Here is a 16586-nt window from a genome sequence, read left to right as displayed (position 1 = left end):
AATGCAAAAAGCAGTTCCTCGCCACCAACCAACCAATGCCATTCCACGACCAACCACATGCTGAGAATGGCATTGTATGGTGTGGGCTATCCCTTTGGTCAATTTGAGTCAGCTGTCGCAGCTGTGTCCCCTCCCAGCCTCTTGTCCACCCTCAGCGTACTCCCTGGGGAAGGGGCAGTGTGATAAACAGAAAGTCTTGAGACTGTACAAGCACTGTTCAGTAATAGCTAAAACATCCCTATGTTAACAAGGTTGTTTTGCTCTCAAATCCAAAACACGGCACCAAGAAAATTAACTCTATCCCAGCCAAAACCAGCACAAACAAGTTGCACTAGGTCCTACACCCAAACAGCTATTGTCAGAGTAAATTACTGGCCAAGCAATGTTTGTTTGAGCCACAAGTATCTCAAATGGTACTCTTTGTCTCCCCCTCATTCATAAGTCCCATGTGAGTATGTATTTGGTTTGTGTGGCAAGGTTTTGGTAGTGGGGACGGGGCTACAGGAGTGAGAGCTTCTCTGTGAGAAGCTGCTAGAAGCTTCTCCCATGCCTGACAGAGCCAGTGTCACCTGCCTCCAAGATGGACCTGCTGCTGGCCAAGGCTGAGCCTGTCAGCAATGGTGGTAGCACCTCTGTGATAACATAGTTAACATGGCGGGGGGAAAAACTGCACAACAGCAATTGCAGCAGGAGAGAGGAGTAAGAGTATGTGAAACAACTCTGCAGACACCAAGGTCAGAGAAGGAGGAGGGGAGAGGCACTCCAGGCGCCGGAGCAAATATTCCCCTGCAGCCTTTGGTGCAGATCATGGTGAGATCGGCTGACCCCTGCAGCTCATGGAGGTCCATGGTGGAGCAGTGTTCCACCTGCAGCCTAGAAGGGATCCCATGCTAGCGCAGTCTGTTCCTTAAAGTCTGCACCCTGTGGAAGGGACTCACGCTGGAGCAGTTCATGAAGAACTGCAGCCCATGGGAAGGACTCATGTTGGAGAAGTTCATGGGGGACTGTCTCCTGTGGAAGGGACTCCACACTGGGGCAGAGGAGGAAGGAGCAGAAGAGACAATACATGATGAACTAACCACAACCACCATTCCATGTCCCCCTGTGCTGCTCGGGCGAAGGATGTAGAGAAAATCTGAAGTGAAGCTGAACCTGGGAAGAAAGGAGGGGTGGGGGTAAGGTATTCTTAGGATATGGTTCTATTTCTCATTATCCTACTCTGATTTGACTGGTAATAGATTAATTTCCCCGATTTGAGTTTGTTTTGCCCATGATGGTAACCAGTGAGTGATCTCTCCCTGTCCTTATCTTGATCCATGAGTCTTTGGTCATATTTTCTCTCCCCTATCTAGCTGAGAAGGGGAGTAATATAGCAGCTTTGGTGGGCACGTGGTGTCCAACCAGGGTCAACCCGTCACAGAGCAGAGCACAGGGTATCTTGCATTAACTGCTCCCATTTCAGCAGAAGCTTCAATGATCCTCCCTCAATCAATACTATGTTATTACGTCATGACTAAAGGGGTAACAGTCATTAACGCACGACGTACCTTTGTACCATTTGCAGCCACTCTGAACTCAGCAAGGCACATCAATCAGCTTAAGTTGTGGGCACACAGCTCCTCAAAGGTGTTTTGGGCACTAATTACTTAAATTTTTAACTCATGTTTTACTTTTCCTTTCCTTTTATACTTTAATAATTTCTTGAAGTTCATCTTACATTTGTACAATCCTTTTTTGCCTCTGAGAAATGTATGAGGTTTGATGTTCCAAATGACAATGGATTTGCACAAACCCTTTTTTTTTTTTTTACACTGGAAAAAAGAAAATAACAATCAAAGCAATTTAAGCGTACAGCTTCCTACAGGTTAAATGTATCCAGCTAGATACATTACGAAAAGCTAAATCCCAATTAGTAACAGCTAAAAATCATGTTTGTCATTTCTGGAATATTAATTAAAGAGGAACTAGAATGTCTAAATAGGAAGGTTCTTCCTCTACGTCTAATGAAATACACTAGAAGAAACTGTGACCATTTAAGCAGCTAGAAATGAAAAGATGGCATTGATACTTCCATAGAAGCTATCAAAAACCCCCACTACACACACAGAAAAAAGCAAGAGCAGCTATTTTAATGTCCTACTTCAGAGAATATTTCCATGCTTAATACTTATGCTGAAAACAACTTCTTGTGCCAGATCCAAAACCTTCTGAAGTTATTAATATTCTGCCATCAGCTTTAAAGGGAACAAGATTTGCCTTGCAAAGCAACCAAGAAAGCTACAACTATTTACAAGGTGACTTAATTTATGGCAGGTTCGGTTGCAACAGCTACAGAACTTAGAAGTACAATTAACTGTATGAGTAGAGTGTTCTGGTAAGCACCCAATTCAAACACTTTCAAGATAATTAACTCCAAATTTTAAATAACCAGGTTGCAACATTCTACATTAAAAACATTCTTCTGAGGAGAATGGAGGCAGAATATCTTTAATATGCATCCAGCATACACATTTAACTATTACACATATAAAAAGGCAATAAATTTTATACAGAAATTTATTGTGCAAGAATGATCTTCATGCTCATTTACAATAAAATAATTAGTTTTAACAAATAATCATGCCATTGCTTAATTTCAACACTAAGCAGAATATTTACATTCAAGTTTACATGTTTGTTCAAGTTCCATGTATGGTATTGTCAGAATTAAGTCAGAATGCATCTTCAGATCAAAGTTTGCATTTTTTACATTGAAATATCACTGCCTTTCAGATATTTACTGGAAATCACAAATTTCCTTTCTTTGCAGTACCCTCATTTCCCAGCTACTGTACTGGAAAAAAAAAAAACAAAAGCTAATTTGCAGAAATCAGCATCACAAACATACATCAATCTCCAACTTGCCAGGCATTTCCAACTTGTTAAACGGAAAGGAGGCTGGAGCAAACCTCTGTGTAACTGACTTGGAGGACTGTTTATGTCATCCTTGCAAGAGATCATGAGTTAAGAAAACAAGCTTCAGGACAGTTCTGTCACAGAATTTTGTATAAAAAAGGGACGTTCTGTCAATATGGAAGTGACCGTGTATCATAGCACCTAACATTTTGGAACTTTTCTTTTTTTGAGCCACAGGGATGACTAGGAAGAGAGCATCATGGTCTAGCAACTTTTAAAAAATAAAAATGAACCAAAAAAACCACAAAACACCCACCCAAAACATATGCTGTATGGTAATAATTAAAAAAAAAAAATCAGTTTACAAACAGTTGAAAAATATTTTTAGTGCGCAGAAATTCGAATTGTGACTTTTTGATGCTGCTTCTTCCTCTTCACACTCCAGGATCCAAGAAAAATTCAGACTTCACCTCATATTTTATTAGCCTGAGCACCAATCCCTTGCTCCTTTTTAGCAAATGTTGCTAATACAGGCTTCTCAGTTACCTCCCACCCACCCTGATCCCTCTTTTATTTTTTAAACTGAGCCGAGAATCAGCTAATACAATATGCAAACCCAGAGATGGTTATCTTAAATAGCTGCAATTGCAACAGAATTTTTGTTTAATTTCACAGTTCCATGTGATGCCAACTATTTTAATCCACATTTTCGTATCAGTGCTTCACCTTCTGTCTAGGTTTGAAAGGGGCCTGTAATTATAACAAAAGAATCAGAACATACTTGCCAATATGCTGCCCTGACTATATTACATAAAACTGAAGGACAAAGTATAGTGATTGTCTTGGATTTTGGCTATTAATGTTATCGGACACACTGATTTTGAAGATGCAAACCTGAACATTCCCACATTTTAAACAATCTTCATATTTGGCGGAGACTATTTCGCTCTTTTGTCTTCACGTTGTGACATCTCCTCCAGAACTTGTGGGCTGAGAAACAACCGTGGAAGGCTGTACTGGTAACATTTCTAGCTCAGATTCACGTACAAAGATGACTGCATCACCACTCACATTTATTAAACACTGGGCCTGAAAAAAAAGGCCAACGCACAGTTACCAAACATTACAGAATTACGTATTCTATGTTCACTGACATCTGCTAGATGTAACTACATACACAATAGAAAAGACAACAGAGATCAGAGAAGGACAAATTATTAAATATATTAGTGAGGCAATCCCTACCACATTTCCTTCTATATCCACTCACTTGTGTGCCATCAAACACATAGACAGATTCTCATAAGGCTATCACAAATCAAGTATCTGTGTAGCTGTACTTTCTTTTTCACTACTGTTTTGAACAAATTTCATGTACCAGAACAACCACATTCAGTTGTTGCCCTTACTAATGAAGTTTTGTCCCTTCATGTCCAAAATGAAGCATTTTATATCAGCAACTCCACGTGAAAATGATGAAAATCCTAACACTGCAACACTGGAAAAGCTAAGTACAGCTGTTTCCTGCAATTTACTCCATTCTAGTGAACTTAGACCCATTTGGGGATTTAGGAAGCATATTTGTAATTTCGTGCTAACTCAGGTGTTCAAGAACACTCTTGGCTTCTTTAAACAGACATGATTATGAGAGATCCACAAGTGTTACACAAACATGGCTCTACAGCGTTCCTTGTTTTTTAAATACACGTGTATTTGTGTCATACTGGTCACAATAGCATTGCTATTTCATATAATTATTTACCTGATTTTTGTTTGGATTCTCCATGAAAACACACTGCTTCATTATGTATGAGACAACGGCATTCCCCCCTAAAGCTGCAACATGAGCTCTCACCATTGCAAATACTTCAGCAATAAATGCATGGAGAAAACCACTGACACCACCCTCCTAAAATGGAAATTGAAAAATACATTTGTGTTAGGGAGATGCTGAATACTTTTTTTACATTTTCACCAGCCGAATATTTCAGTGAATCCTAAATAGTATATTGTACAAAACTTAAAAGCTATTTACTGTTTAACGGGTCACAGTTGAAAACCAGACCAATGGAACTTACTGTTTGAGTAAAAGATTCACAAGTAGGTTATTCATTTGTGACTGGTATTCTTTGCAGTCAGTATATTACACATAATCATACTTTTCAGACATTCCTACACCTCTGCAGGAACATGTAATACTTCACTGACAGTTGAATAATAGGTTTTTCTTTCATCCAGAAGGATACTACCCATTTTTTGAAAACTGGGAGGCAGATAAAGGATAATTTCTACTAAGAATCAGAAGAGATTTAGTCTTCTTGGAAATTACTGGTAAGTAGTGGCTGTTACCTTTGGTCACTGGCAGTTCACGTATGCTAACAACTGTCATGAGTTCTCAATGTTCACTAAATAAATGATCCCTCAAAATACAAGGTATTTTGACAGAGACTTGACATCAGCTATTCAAGCTTTTTTTTTCCCCCTTGAAGCCCAGAACTTCTAGCCATCCCATTTTGTTAAGTTTTTTGACTTCATGGTGCTTACAGGGGATTTTTACTTCTTTAGTGCCAAACTGAATAATTTAAATTGCTGTGAAAGGAAAAGGGAAACAAAGAAGTACAGGGTTTTTTTCTACACAATGTTTAAGAAAGAATGTGAGCTACTACATTAGGGGAAAAAAATACACAAAAACCAGGCAACCTACACAAAAAAAAAAATCCACAGAAAACTGAGGAAAGAAACTGATGAAACAGAGCTCACTATTGGTTCAAAACGTCTGTAAAATTTCAAAATGAAAGTGAAAGGCAGGACCACTAGACTTCTCACATGTGTGTGTGCCACTGGAGAACATGAGAGAGGCAGGCAGAAGAAGAGGCTAGCTAAGGTGAACTTCAGCAAATACTGACTGCACTCATATCTACCAGAAAAAAGTATAATACATCCTAAACACACTCATAAAGACATTAGAAAACATATCTTAGATGAAAATTAACAAAAGGGCAAGTATAATTTCACTGCTCCAAGCATAACCCAGGAATGAACTGCAGCCAGAAATCAAAATTTCAATACAAGTTTGTAATTCCTTGTGAAATTTTGATTTTTGTCCAAGTGTTTTAACAGTCACAGCAACTTATGGGGAAAAAAAACTGTAATATTATAAACCTAACACAAAATGTGATCACAGCAGATAAGATTTTAAGTATCTACCCGCAAACAACAAAACCTAAGAGCAATGGATAAATTTAACTTAAAATTATCATTAAGTTTTAAAGCACAGCATCTGATATAAACTTCAGCTTATGAAAGGATTCATAAGGCCTCAATATTCTGTAAACTATCATAAGCAAAATATAAAGCAATACAAACAAAAATGCTGCTAATTATTTTTTCTGTAGAACCTGGAACACATTGCTTGAGTTTCATACAATGACTATTCTGTTTTGACTGCTGGTGCGTCAGGGCAATACTGTGCAACTCGGATTAAAACTGGTTTGTGACTCAGCCTACACAGCCGAAATAGATTTAAGTTCACTGCCCTGAGATCTGCTACCACCACTACCAAAGCTTGCTTATCAGCTATTTTTATCTACAGAAGCTGCACTTAGTACAGCAATCTCACGTAACCACTTCCCTGATCCTACCATATACATCCTTTTGAAAACATTGCCCTTCTTACATAGATTTCTTAAGTTAAAAGGGGCTGTAACTTGCTAGATCCAAAAAAGAAGTTTGTCCAATCAAAGTTTCTCTAGAGAGATCGCAACTCATGTTTACAAAGGCTGATCATTTTTATAAAAATCTGCTCTGTAATTTTACCAATGTGTAATTAGGAACAAACAGCATACTCCTCTGCATTAACAAAGCTGGCAAGAGGTACACTTCCATGGCCAGAAATTGTAGCAGAAGGATGCAGCTACTTCCCAAAAGAACATGAAAAGTATAATGAATATTTCTTGGATTTTTTGCATGCTCAGAAGAGTACCTGTTGTCCAGATCTAGACTAACGACCAGTGTTTAAGTACCAGTAGCTACAATCTCTAAGCTGCTTGTGTGATTATATACCCTACGACATTCTTTTTAGACATTAATCACACATAGCTGTGTTACTGAAAATGCACAAAATGTAATATTAACCATCAGCAAATACACAGTGAAAATTAATCATTGAGCTTGCTAAAAGAAAGAAGAATTGATGTTTTTTGTTGTTGTTTTCACTTAAATTGATCTCAGTTTTGGATTCAAAGGATCCCAACTCACACTGCTGGCCAAAGACCTATTTTTTCCAAATAATTCTGTTTAAGAACTCACTGATTTAGTGTTATATCCAAGTCCAACAACAATGGCACTGGTTAAGTAGCCCCTTCCGAACATCACGAAACACAAGGCAGCTCTAAATGCTCTATAACAAGAGCAGTACAACGCCACTTTCTCTCCATTCAGTACCACCTTCAAGCTACAAAAGCTCCATTCACTTGCTGTGCCATACCTCAACTCAAACCTCTTCAGATATTTACCTCTGATTATAATAAATAAACAAGAAGTGCTAATCCCTGATATAAAGCTCACCTCACGCAAAGAAGTGGTTTCTCGTATAAAAAACATGTTGATTATCCCAAGATATTTGGTTATTTTTGCCCCAGGTAGAAAAGAAAGAGGTGTCATCTTAACAACTGAGACAGTAGAATTGGTGCATGATGGAACAGAACGGTGCCGTAAGTATCCCTCAGCCAATGGACTTGTTTTATCAAGTGAAGCAGCTAAAAAGATGGGAAAAAAGAAGAGAAAGTAACTATCAAGTGAGATCGATTACCGTTTCTCAAAACACAAAACCTCTTCTTTATGGTTTCCAAATAGCTTGGTGACAACATTCAGCTGCCTGTGATGCTCAGCCATACCACGTGAGAAAGGAAATTATCATGCAATGCATGCAAAAGGAGACAAAAAGCTGAAATGGAATTTATTTGGAAGAGTGGCATTCCTGCAAAGGAAAACATTGAGGCGAGTAGCTGCACATACAACAATCAGTTATAAAGTGAAGGTAAAGAAAAAAGTGCCAACATTTTGAAATATGTATTCTGCTGGAGGAACAAATTACAGAAAGTGTGAAAGTTGTTGTGTTTCCCCAGTGCAGCATTTTTCATTAAAACAGATATTAATCTCTGCTAATTAAAGCAAGATAGTCAGACCTGTGGCCAAAGCACTACTGAAAAATAACTCACCACTTGCTAATTTAGTGACCATTGCCTTGACTGTCACCTTGGTGATTGCTTCCTGTTTCTCACCAAAAATTTTCCAAGATCATACATACACCTACATCCATGCAGTGTATGTTACATAATTAGTAGGCGTACACATTTATGGACAACTAATTTTTACTAAGTGAACAGAAATACTGTATTTTGCTTTTTATGATACTGGTTCATAAACCCTAAAGTAGCTTACAAAGTTATGAACAATGTCGGCAGTTTTCACGCTCAGGTATTCATTCTACATGGGATCTGCAATATTATTGCTGGGCAGGAAACTCCACTATTCACCACTGGGAAATCAGAGATATGTCTCAGATTATCATAACGTGGTAGAAACAGCCGCCTACTTGTCTTAATTGATCCGCGCCTTATGGTCTGAGCTTTCAGTTTAATGAGCTCTATCCAGCTGTTGCATCTGTCTGCAAAGGAACTGTAATCAATTGACGTTGCTGAAAACACAGACAGAAAAACAAAAGAAAAAAAAAACAAAGAAAAAAAATATGGATGATGTCTCTTGCTCATCTCAATGCTCCGTTTGAGGAAGCAATTCTCTGTGTCTGAGAGAGAACAAACATCCCTTTCCAGGTCCATTTAAAAGAAAAGTTACAGTATAGGTTTGGACAAGTCCACTTTGTTTCTTTGGACAGTATACCGATTTCTGGTCATGTCCCAGCTGTGAATAAATTGCCTGACTGGGACTTCATCATGAAAAAACATGCATATACAGTCATTAACGACTTACGCTAGATTTTTTTAAAATCTCATTTTACGTATTAAGTTCTGGTTTCTTTAAGTTTCTTTAAACCTTGTTTTAATTTTCATTGCTATTCTTTTCCTCATGATGAACTGCTGATCTAGACTTAATCTTCCTAACTATCTTTATCAATATCTAACCTACAGACTGAAGAAAAGCTTTGGTAATGAGGACAAGAGTCACATGCTGAAACAACACCTCAGTTTTAAACACAAATGAATTTTCCTTACAAAACACTGTCCTCCTTCCCCCAATGTCCCCTCTCCAGTACCCCCTTCCCCTGTTATCATTACAATGACAAGTAGAGTTGTTTCTGCTATGACTTTTGGTATTAGTTGCAGGGGTGTTTGCACATCTTTAAAGAAAAAAAAGTTTTGCAAACATTGTTTCTTCATTACCCTGAAGAAACGGAGGAAGACATGCTAACTTCAAAATAAGACAAGCAAAAAAGCTCTCTCTCTCAGGGAACTAATTTTATGTCAGATAAAGAAGTATCAATATATCTGACAGACACTGTTATTATTAAGAATCTGATTTCTGTAATTAAAAAAAAAACACATCAAAATATCATGATATAGTTAAGCCACACCAGAGCATGCATTCTCAGTTAACTAGTAAACACTTCCTGGATTAAGACACATCCAAAAAGAGTATACCAATATCCCAAGAATGCTCTTTCTGTTCTGGCATATGGCTGAATTAAGTAAACTCACCTCTCTGAGCAGCAGGAATACCTGTGTGGGAAGTTGCACCCTCCAGGACTTCTAATAAGATAAAATGAATTGCATTCAGATAATATATGAGCAGAGTCATGTACTACAAGACAACAGCTTTCTTTTATTAAAAAATTTTAGAGTTAAAGATGAGAAAAACAATCTCTTATATATACTATACTATGCACTTTGAGCGCACATAATAAATAGGTATAAATAATTAACTTTGTTAAATCTGTCTTGCGAATTATAACATTTACTGAAGGTCATTACAGTATAAGGTTGAATACAAATATTTTTTTAAATAACAACCTTACAGAAAAGTATGTTAAAAAAGATAATATATTAAATTAGCTGCTAAGTAAATGTAACTACAATGAAACCTTGAGTCTACTTGTGAAGAAACGACAGATCAAATAATTATTTACGTGAAAGCCTCTGAAGTGATGTACAGTACAATATGGAATGTAAAGAACATCAGGAAAAGTGATACACGTGAACAAGCTACCCTCTACTGGTCAGTGCCCATTATACAAGTAGCACACTCCAGTAACAGTGAAGAAGACATCAGTCAGAAATTTCTGGATAGCTCCTCTTTTTGGAAATGAAAGTTTAACAGTATCATAATGTGACCAATTAGAAGTTAAGCACACAAAAATGCATAAAAAGAAAAAAATAGAAAGCAATAAGAAGATTGTTGTTGAAATTAAACTGACCTCTGAAAATACAAGTACATGCGGCAGACACTCTCCTTTATACAACATATGGAATGGGGAAAAAAGGAAGCTGATTTCAATGGATGATGACCTAATTTTTATTGCAGTCATAAAAGAATTATGACAATGATTCTTGAAATGCAGGTCTATCTCGGATAAAATCAAGGAGCTGTTTAACAGCTAAAATGTGCTACACTGTACAAATAGTTTATAATGCAAGTTTAGGCTCCTTTCACTTAAAAATAAATTGCATGCAGTTTTGCTCAGCTGAACAATCAGTATTTGCTAATTAAATATTTCCCACCGTGAAAACTATTAGCTTAACTATTTGAGGCTGACAATAAATGGAGTTATTTTATGTGGGCCTTTTACAGAAGCAAAGCAGTATGAAGCAAGCCTAATTATGGAGTAATTTGTAATTCTTTAAGTCAAATGACACCCAACACCTAGTGGTTTGCAGCATTTTAAAATACTCTAAATGCAAAGATAGAAGAACTACAAAAAAATCTTAAAAAGAATACATACAGAACAATTAGCCAGCCAATCTTACGTGACTCTCAAAAAAAATGATTTTAAGAGTGAAGAAAGCCATTATGCTTAGGTAGCAAAGAATATTTAAAGCACATGAAAGTACAGATATTTTAAAGCTACTGCAACAATGGAAGAGCAGGACTCAAAATCGGTAAAACAAAATAGTTCAGCATTCTTCCATTTCACTGACCTTTCGCTGGTAAGGATGGTTGAGAAGCAAGGGGATCAGGGCAAAGTTCCAATGGAAATTGTAACTGTTCTTCATTGTCTGTAGATGCTTCAAAGAGAAGATACCCAGTTGATAATTAACCCACAAAACAAGATTTGTGGGCAGTAAGAAACACTGCAGATTCAACTTAGGCCTGACTGCAACAGATTTTTTCAGCATATGCATATAGTGATGCAGTTCTGCAGGAACAGTTATATGTCTGACACTAAATCCAGCTCCAAAATTGAACAGAAGCCATGTTCCATCAAACAGGATCTGATTTAGTATTTTCGGGAAAAAATATTAAGTTCAAGTCATGTGTTTTAGATTTGATTCTGCAGCTGGAACCAAGTTAGCTTTACATTACAGTAAAAACTAACACGATTTATTTCACATATAAGAAAACAATTTACTGTTACTATTTAAGATGGTATAAATAATGTTTTAGAAACATATAGCTCTGTTCTTCTACCTAATTCCATTCTTCAGAATGCAGTATCTTCAAAGCTCTGTCTACATTCCCACATCCAAATTGCATACATACATTTCTAGCATAAGATGGTACTTCATTAGCAAGATGATACACACAGATTGCAGCATTCTCTTCTATTACCTCCATAGTGCTATATGCTTTACTGACCTCCAAAAATATTACTGATCTACTTAAGGGGTTTTTGAATATTTTTAAAATATTATTAATAATTTTTTTGCTGCCTTCTTGAAGTAAGGATGAAATTTGCTACTTATAAAGAACAAGTATTCTCTAATGACACACACCATGTTTCACAATACAATGGAAATACTGTCAGCTGTCCCACCAATTCTTTAGAGAAAAATATTCAAAGAAAGATAATACATAGAATAAGGAAATACCCAAACTATTTTCATGTTACTGTAAGTTTGTTTTTTACTTACAAGAAAATACCTAATACTTGTTAAATGATCCTGCTGGAGGTCACATATATTAACTCTAAAACCCTCTATGTTATGACTTTACGATTTTCTAGAACTTTCCCATAGAAATCTGCATATGTAACTGAAATGAAAAAGGTGACTCATTAGGTATTAGGTGGAAAAAATGAAAGAAAGATATTATCTCTTATCTTTACATGCCTCACAACATTTACCTCTTTGCTGTGATTTTTCTGTAGGGGCTTTGTTGGCTTGTAATGTTTGGTTTTTGTCAAATGTAATGGCAACAGCTGTGACTGCAATCTGCAAATCAGAAATATATGGCATATTAGGTAATCTAATCTCTCATGTAATCCGCAAAAATAATTTTGCAAACAAGCAAGCTTTTTAGATAGAAAAATAATACGGAAAAAATAATTTAAGTACGTATACTAAAACCCCTTCACAGCGCAGCATAAAAGGCAATACTAAGGTCCACTGTTAGAACATATATCTGACAGTGTTTGTCCAAGGTTTATGATTTTGTTCATCAGTTCTTTCCTTCTTCATTGGTGAAGTGACACAAAAAAGAAACATAAAAACTCACTATCCTTGTATTTTTAAGATAAAGAAAGAGATGTTTAATTGATCACAAGAATGGTGCTATGCTTTCTCAATAAAACACTTTCTTTATAAATAATGAAGTATATTGCATCATCTTGAAATGGCAAGAAAAAAATTAGACAATTTTAATGACAGCATATTTAGGAAACTAGTGTGCCATATTCTTGTAGTGTATGTGGTAACAATTTTTAATGGCTATTTAGTCAGGACTTGTAGTTTCCTACATAACTAAAAAGATACATACTACTAAGATGCACTGTGTTCATGAGAAGCCACACAGTTCCATGATTATCAAAACTGATAAACTCAATAGGTCATTTTTTTTCTTGAGCAAACATTATGGCCTTAACTTTTACTTCAAAATTATTCAGAAATACTAGTAAATCAAATCCTAGCCTAGTTTACTTTGAGTAGCAAATATTCATTAAAGGCCAACAGTGGCATGCCTATCCGCTGGAAGTCAAAAGAAGCAGTTCATTTACCTGGACTAATTCATCCTCCGGTAAAGCAACTGTAAAATTCACATGACAAAGGCAGCAGGGAACCATAGATCGTAGTTTAAAATACAAGCTCTGTTGAAGACAAGACATAATTTGTGTTAACTCCAAAAAAAAAAGTAGGGTTTATTTCAGAGAAATTAAAGATCAAAACTTTTCATAGTAGAAAACATCTAAATCATATTAATTTTTTATTGCAGAAGAATTAGAAGTGTGGAAAAGTCAGGATAGATTGCAGCCTTTTAATTTCTGATTCTAGAGTACACCACCAATCAAAGGACGCATTCAGATTCAAAAAGCTTTAGAAATCCTTAATACATTAAGGCAGCTGAATCTATCTCTAGAGCAGCTTATGAACTAATTACAGACACTCTGTAGTCTAATTCTGAAAAGTAATTACAAAGAAAATGTTATTTTCAGCACAGCCTGATTTTACTTTGCTTTTCTTTGAACAATTCAAAAAAAATGTTTGAAATAAGATTCTTACCTTCAAGAGATTCTCACAGAGATCATTAAAGTTTTTATTAAGTGTTTGATTTGTTAGGTTAATGTTGCTTAATCTGGATACTCTTACTGCTGTGAACATCTGAAATAGAAACACACGCTTATTTATTTTCCAACAGATGCCTGCATGTTATATTAAAACCAAAACTAATTCATAAAGGCAAATGATGCCTAATATGGTATAGGCTGGGAAAGGAAGAAAGAGAAAGAAAGGAAAAAAACTATAGCAATAGTACATGAAGTGCTTATTGTTCATGAAATTTTACAAACAAAAGGCAAATTTTCTGTGAACTAATGCATATGAATGTATGAAAAAAGTGATTAAGCGAGATATTAAATACTCTTATGTCCTTTTTACTTGCTTCATAAAGGAGTCATTCTACCTGCTATGTATTTTCATATAATCACAGAAGAGCTTGGGTTGGAAGGGACCTTCAAAGGTCATCTAGTCCAACCCCCCTGCAATGAGCAGGGACATTTATTTTGTTAACTGCTGTTAAAAAGTATATCTTGTTCACAGTAATGTAGACAATAACAGAATGTCATATATAGGTACAGAGGCAATCCTACCAACCTGAGAGTATGCAGCTGGTAGAGTCATATTGTTTTCAGGTTTGAGCTGTGCCTCTGCCAAAGCACAGTCTTGTACTGTGCTGATTAGCTGTGAAAGCTCATTTAGATATAATACCTCTGTTTTAACTCTCGCCCTATGAGACTGAATTGTGTTGGATAAGCATGACCAAAATGTTTAAACTTAATTACAAATGGAATTTTTCTCTACTCACTGGACTGGCTTTATCTAATTCTTATTTATCTTAACCTATTAATGTTATCATATTCAGAATCTCACACTAAATAACAGTCAGCAATTTACTTCTTTTAAGAGGCTGTAAAATCTAGCCAAGTTCTCAAAAGTGCCCCAAATCTTAAAGTTCATATTTACTGTAATGATTTTCTAATATTTGTATTTTTGTACCAAGTTCTCTGTAACATTAATAACATTAAAACAAAACAAAAAAACACACCAAAAAAGCCCCACGAAGAAACATGTTCTCGTATCCTATTTTTCTTACCAAAAATACTACATTTATTTATAACACAAGAGTATCCTTTTAATTTATCTTTAAAAATTAGTGTTCTCTTAATATATATTTAAATTACTACATCATATTTCAATACAATTTGGGAAAAAAAAGTTTTAATTTACTTTGAATAAGCTTACTTGAATTTCTGGTGTCCAGTTATTTATACCAGGCATAATTTCTGTGTTGCAACTGTAAAAACCTGCAAAGAAAATATTTGGGGAAATGTATGTTGCATACTGAAATATAAAAATACTTTTAAATGAACTGAAGTGACTTGACCTGATGTTTTGCAAGTATTCTCCCTCCTGTGTTTTTGAATATTGAATAAGACCAACATTCAAAAACCAAATGTAGTATTTGAAGAATACAATATAACATACAAAAGCAGTGCATGCTTTCTGTTATCCATACTGCAGTGACAAAATTGATAGAAAAGATGGAACTCACCACTTCTAAACCACTAATTCAGTACAGAATTCTTATGCTGAATATTTCTTGAACCGCCGAAAAGCAAGGCCAGAAATGGTATAATGTTGTGGAACATGAGAGAGGCTACAATGGCATGAAATGCAACAGTGACAGTTGCTGCCCATGGAGACAAGGGTAACTCATGTCATCTGATGCCAAGACTGATTGATAAGAGGCTCCCTGACTGCTCCACGGAACCTCTCCTTGTGGAACCCCACAAACCAACAAACTCCTGACTAGTTGGTCCTGAGCATGAAGAAGCATTCAAAGAAATTGTAGGAAGCGTAAACACCCAAAATCCACTACTGCTCTGTCTAGCTTCTAACAGACAAACTACATACGAATGAGGAAACCTATTAAAAAGGTGATATGGGAAAAGCTAAAAAGCTAACCTTTGACAGACAGCATACAGATGCTTTAAAGATACTACCTAGAGACTGAGTGCAAATATGTAGCACTTACTAACAGAGACTTGAAAATACTAAAAAAAGTATAAAGAATAAACAGCAGGGTAAGAAAAGTTATAAGCAGCAAACAGGCAATGTTGAAAATGTAATGACATAGCTAAATGAGCACAAAAATGAAAAAACTGGTAGGGCCTATGTAAATACACAAAATAAGCTAGAAAATAAATTGTGTAGCAGCTTGTGGAAGGTATAAATATTAATAGGTTTTTCTTTCGGAACATCAAAAGCAGAAATCTCAGTGAAGAGTCAAATAAGATACAGAAAGAATACACAGACATGACAACACAAGAGTGGAGAATATGCTTTTTTATTTTTAACATGAGTGTTGACCATGATAGTGGAGCTTTCCACAATAGTGAAAAAACCCTTGTTTTCCATCAGAGAACCTGCCTTAAACAAAAGTGTTTGAAGGAGATATTGAACAAATAGGCAACTGAAAAATAAGCATTCCTGTAAACAACAGGAAAGGTAAAAGATTAAATAGCTGCCTAATCAACACTGAAGTCTTAATTTAAAATTGCCCCACTATCAGAGGAGAGGATTTTTTAATCTTCAGATAGTGAGGTGCTTTTAGTGACTGAGACCTACTGATTTGCCTAGTACAGATATCTATATTAATGGCTTGTATGTGGTTCATGGGCAGATGGAAAAAGAAGACACTGCAGAGGAGCTGATACCACCTTTCTAAATAAGAGTCACGGCTCACAAGCTGCCAACAAGCATGTAGACAAAAGGCTGATAAGTCTACTTCAGACACCAAAAGAACTTTAAGAAACTAATACGCTGAAGGGCAGAATGGAATACCACTGCAGGAAATACAATTATTGTAAGACTGGAAAGAGAGAGTCAAAATAAATGCAAAATTTTCAAAGTGGAGACATCCGTAACTCAGGATTGTGTGCTTCAAGCATTTGCATAACTTATCTGCAAAAGAGGATGAAAGAAGGTCACTGCTGATGGCCTTATTTTAGGGTAGTAAATTAA

General features: G+C 36.1%; 1 protein-coding gene across 41 annotated transcripts in view; it reads right to left on the bottom strand.

Moving 5' to 3' along the window:
• Positions 1–2471: 2471 nt before the first annotated feature.
• The window catches only part of C2CD5 (C2 calcium dependent domain containing 5), a 107067-nt gene continuing 92952 nt past the window's right edge, over positions 2472–16586 (bottom strand). For 28 of the 41 annotated variants that reach the window (XM_065031661.1, XM_065031657.1, XM_065031759.1 and 25 more), the window contains 10 exons: positions 14805–14866; positions 13566–13664; positions 13064–13153; positions 12194–12281; positions 11049–11135; positions 9612–9662; positions 8492–8593; positions 7462–7652; positions 4658–4804; positions 2472–3984 (listed from right to left, as the gene is read on the bottom strand). In XM_065031661.1, coding sequence (XP_064887733.1) covers positions 3853–3984; positions 4658–4804; positions 7462–7652; positions 8492–8593; positions 9612–9662; positions 11049–11135; positions 12194–12281; positions 13064–13153; positions 13566–13664; positions 14805–14866 — 1049 coding nt within the window. In that variant the 3' untranslated portion in view covers positions 2472–3852. The remainder of the gene's footprint in view (positions 3985–4657; positions 4805–7461; positions 7653–8491; positions 8594–9611; positions 9663–11048; positions 11136–12193; positions 12282–13063; positions 13154–13565; positions 13665–14804; positions 14867–16586) is intronic. The other 13 variants (XM_065031833.1, XM_065031659.1, XM_065031689.1 and 10 more) reach the window with 3 other exon arrangements.

Source organism: Columba livia, chromosome 1 (genome assembly GCF_036013475.1).
Source record: "Columba livia isolate bColLiv1 breed racing homer chromosome 1, bColLiv1.pat.W.v2, whole genome shotgun sequence".
Taxonomy (NCBI): Eukaryota; Metazoa; Chordata; class Aves; order Columbiformes; family Columbidae; genus Columba; species Columba livia.
The sequence above is the reverse complement of the archived record's forward strand: the minus strand, read 5'-3'. Positions and strand labels throughout refer to the sequence as shown.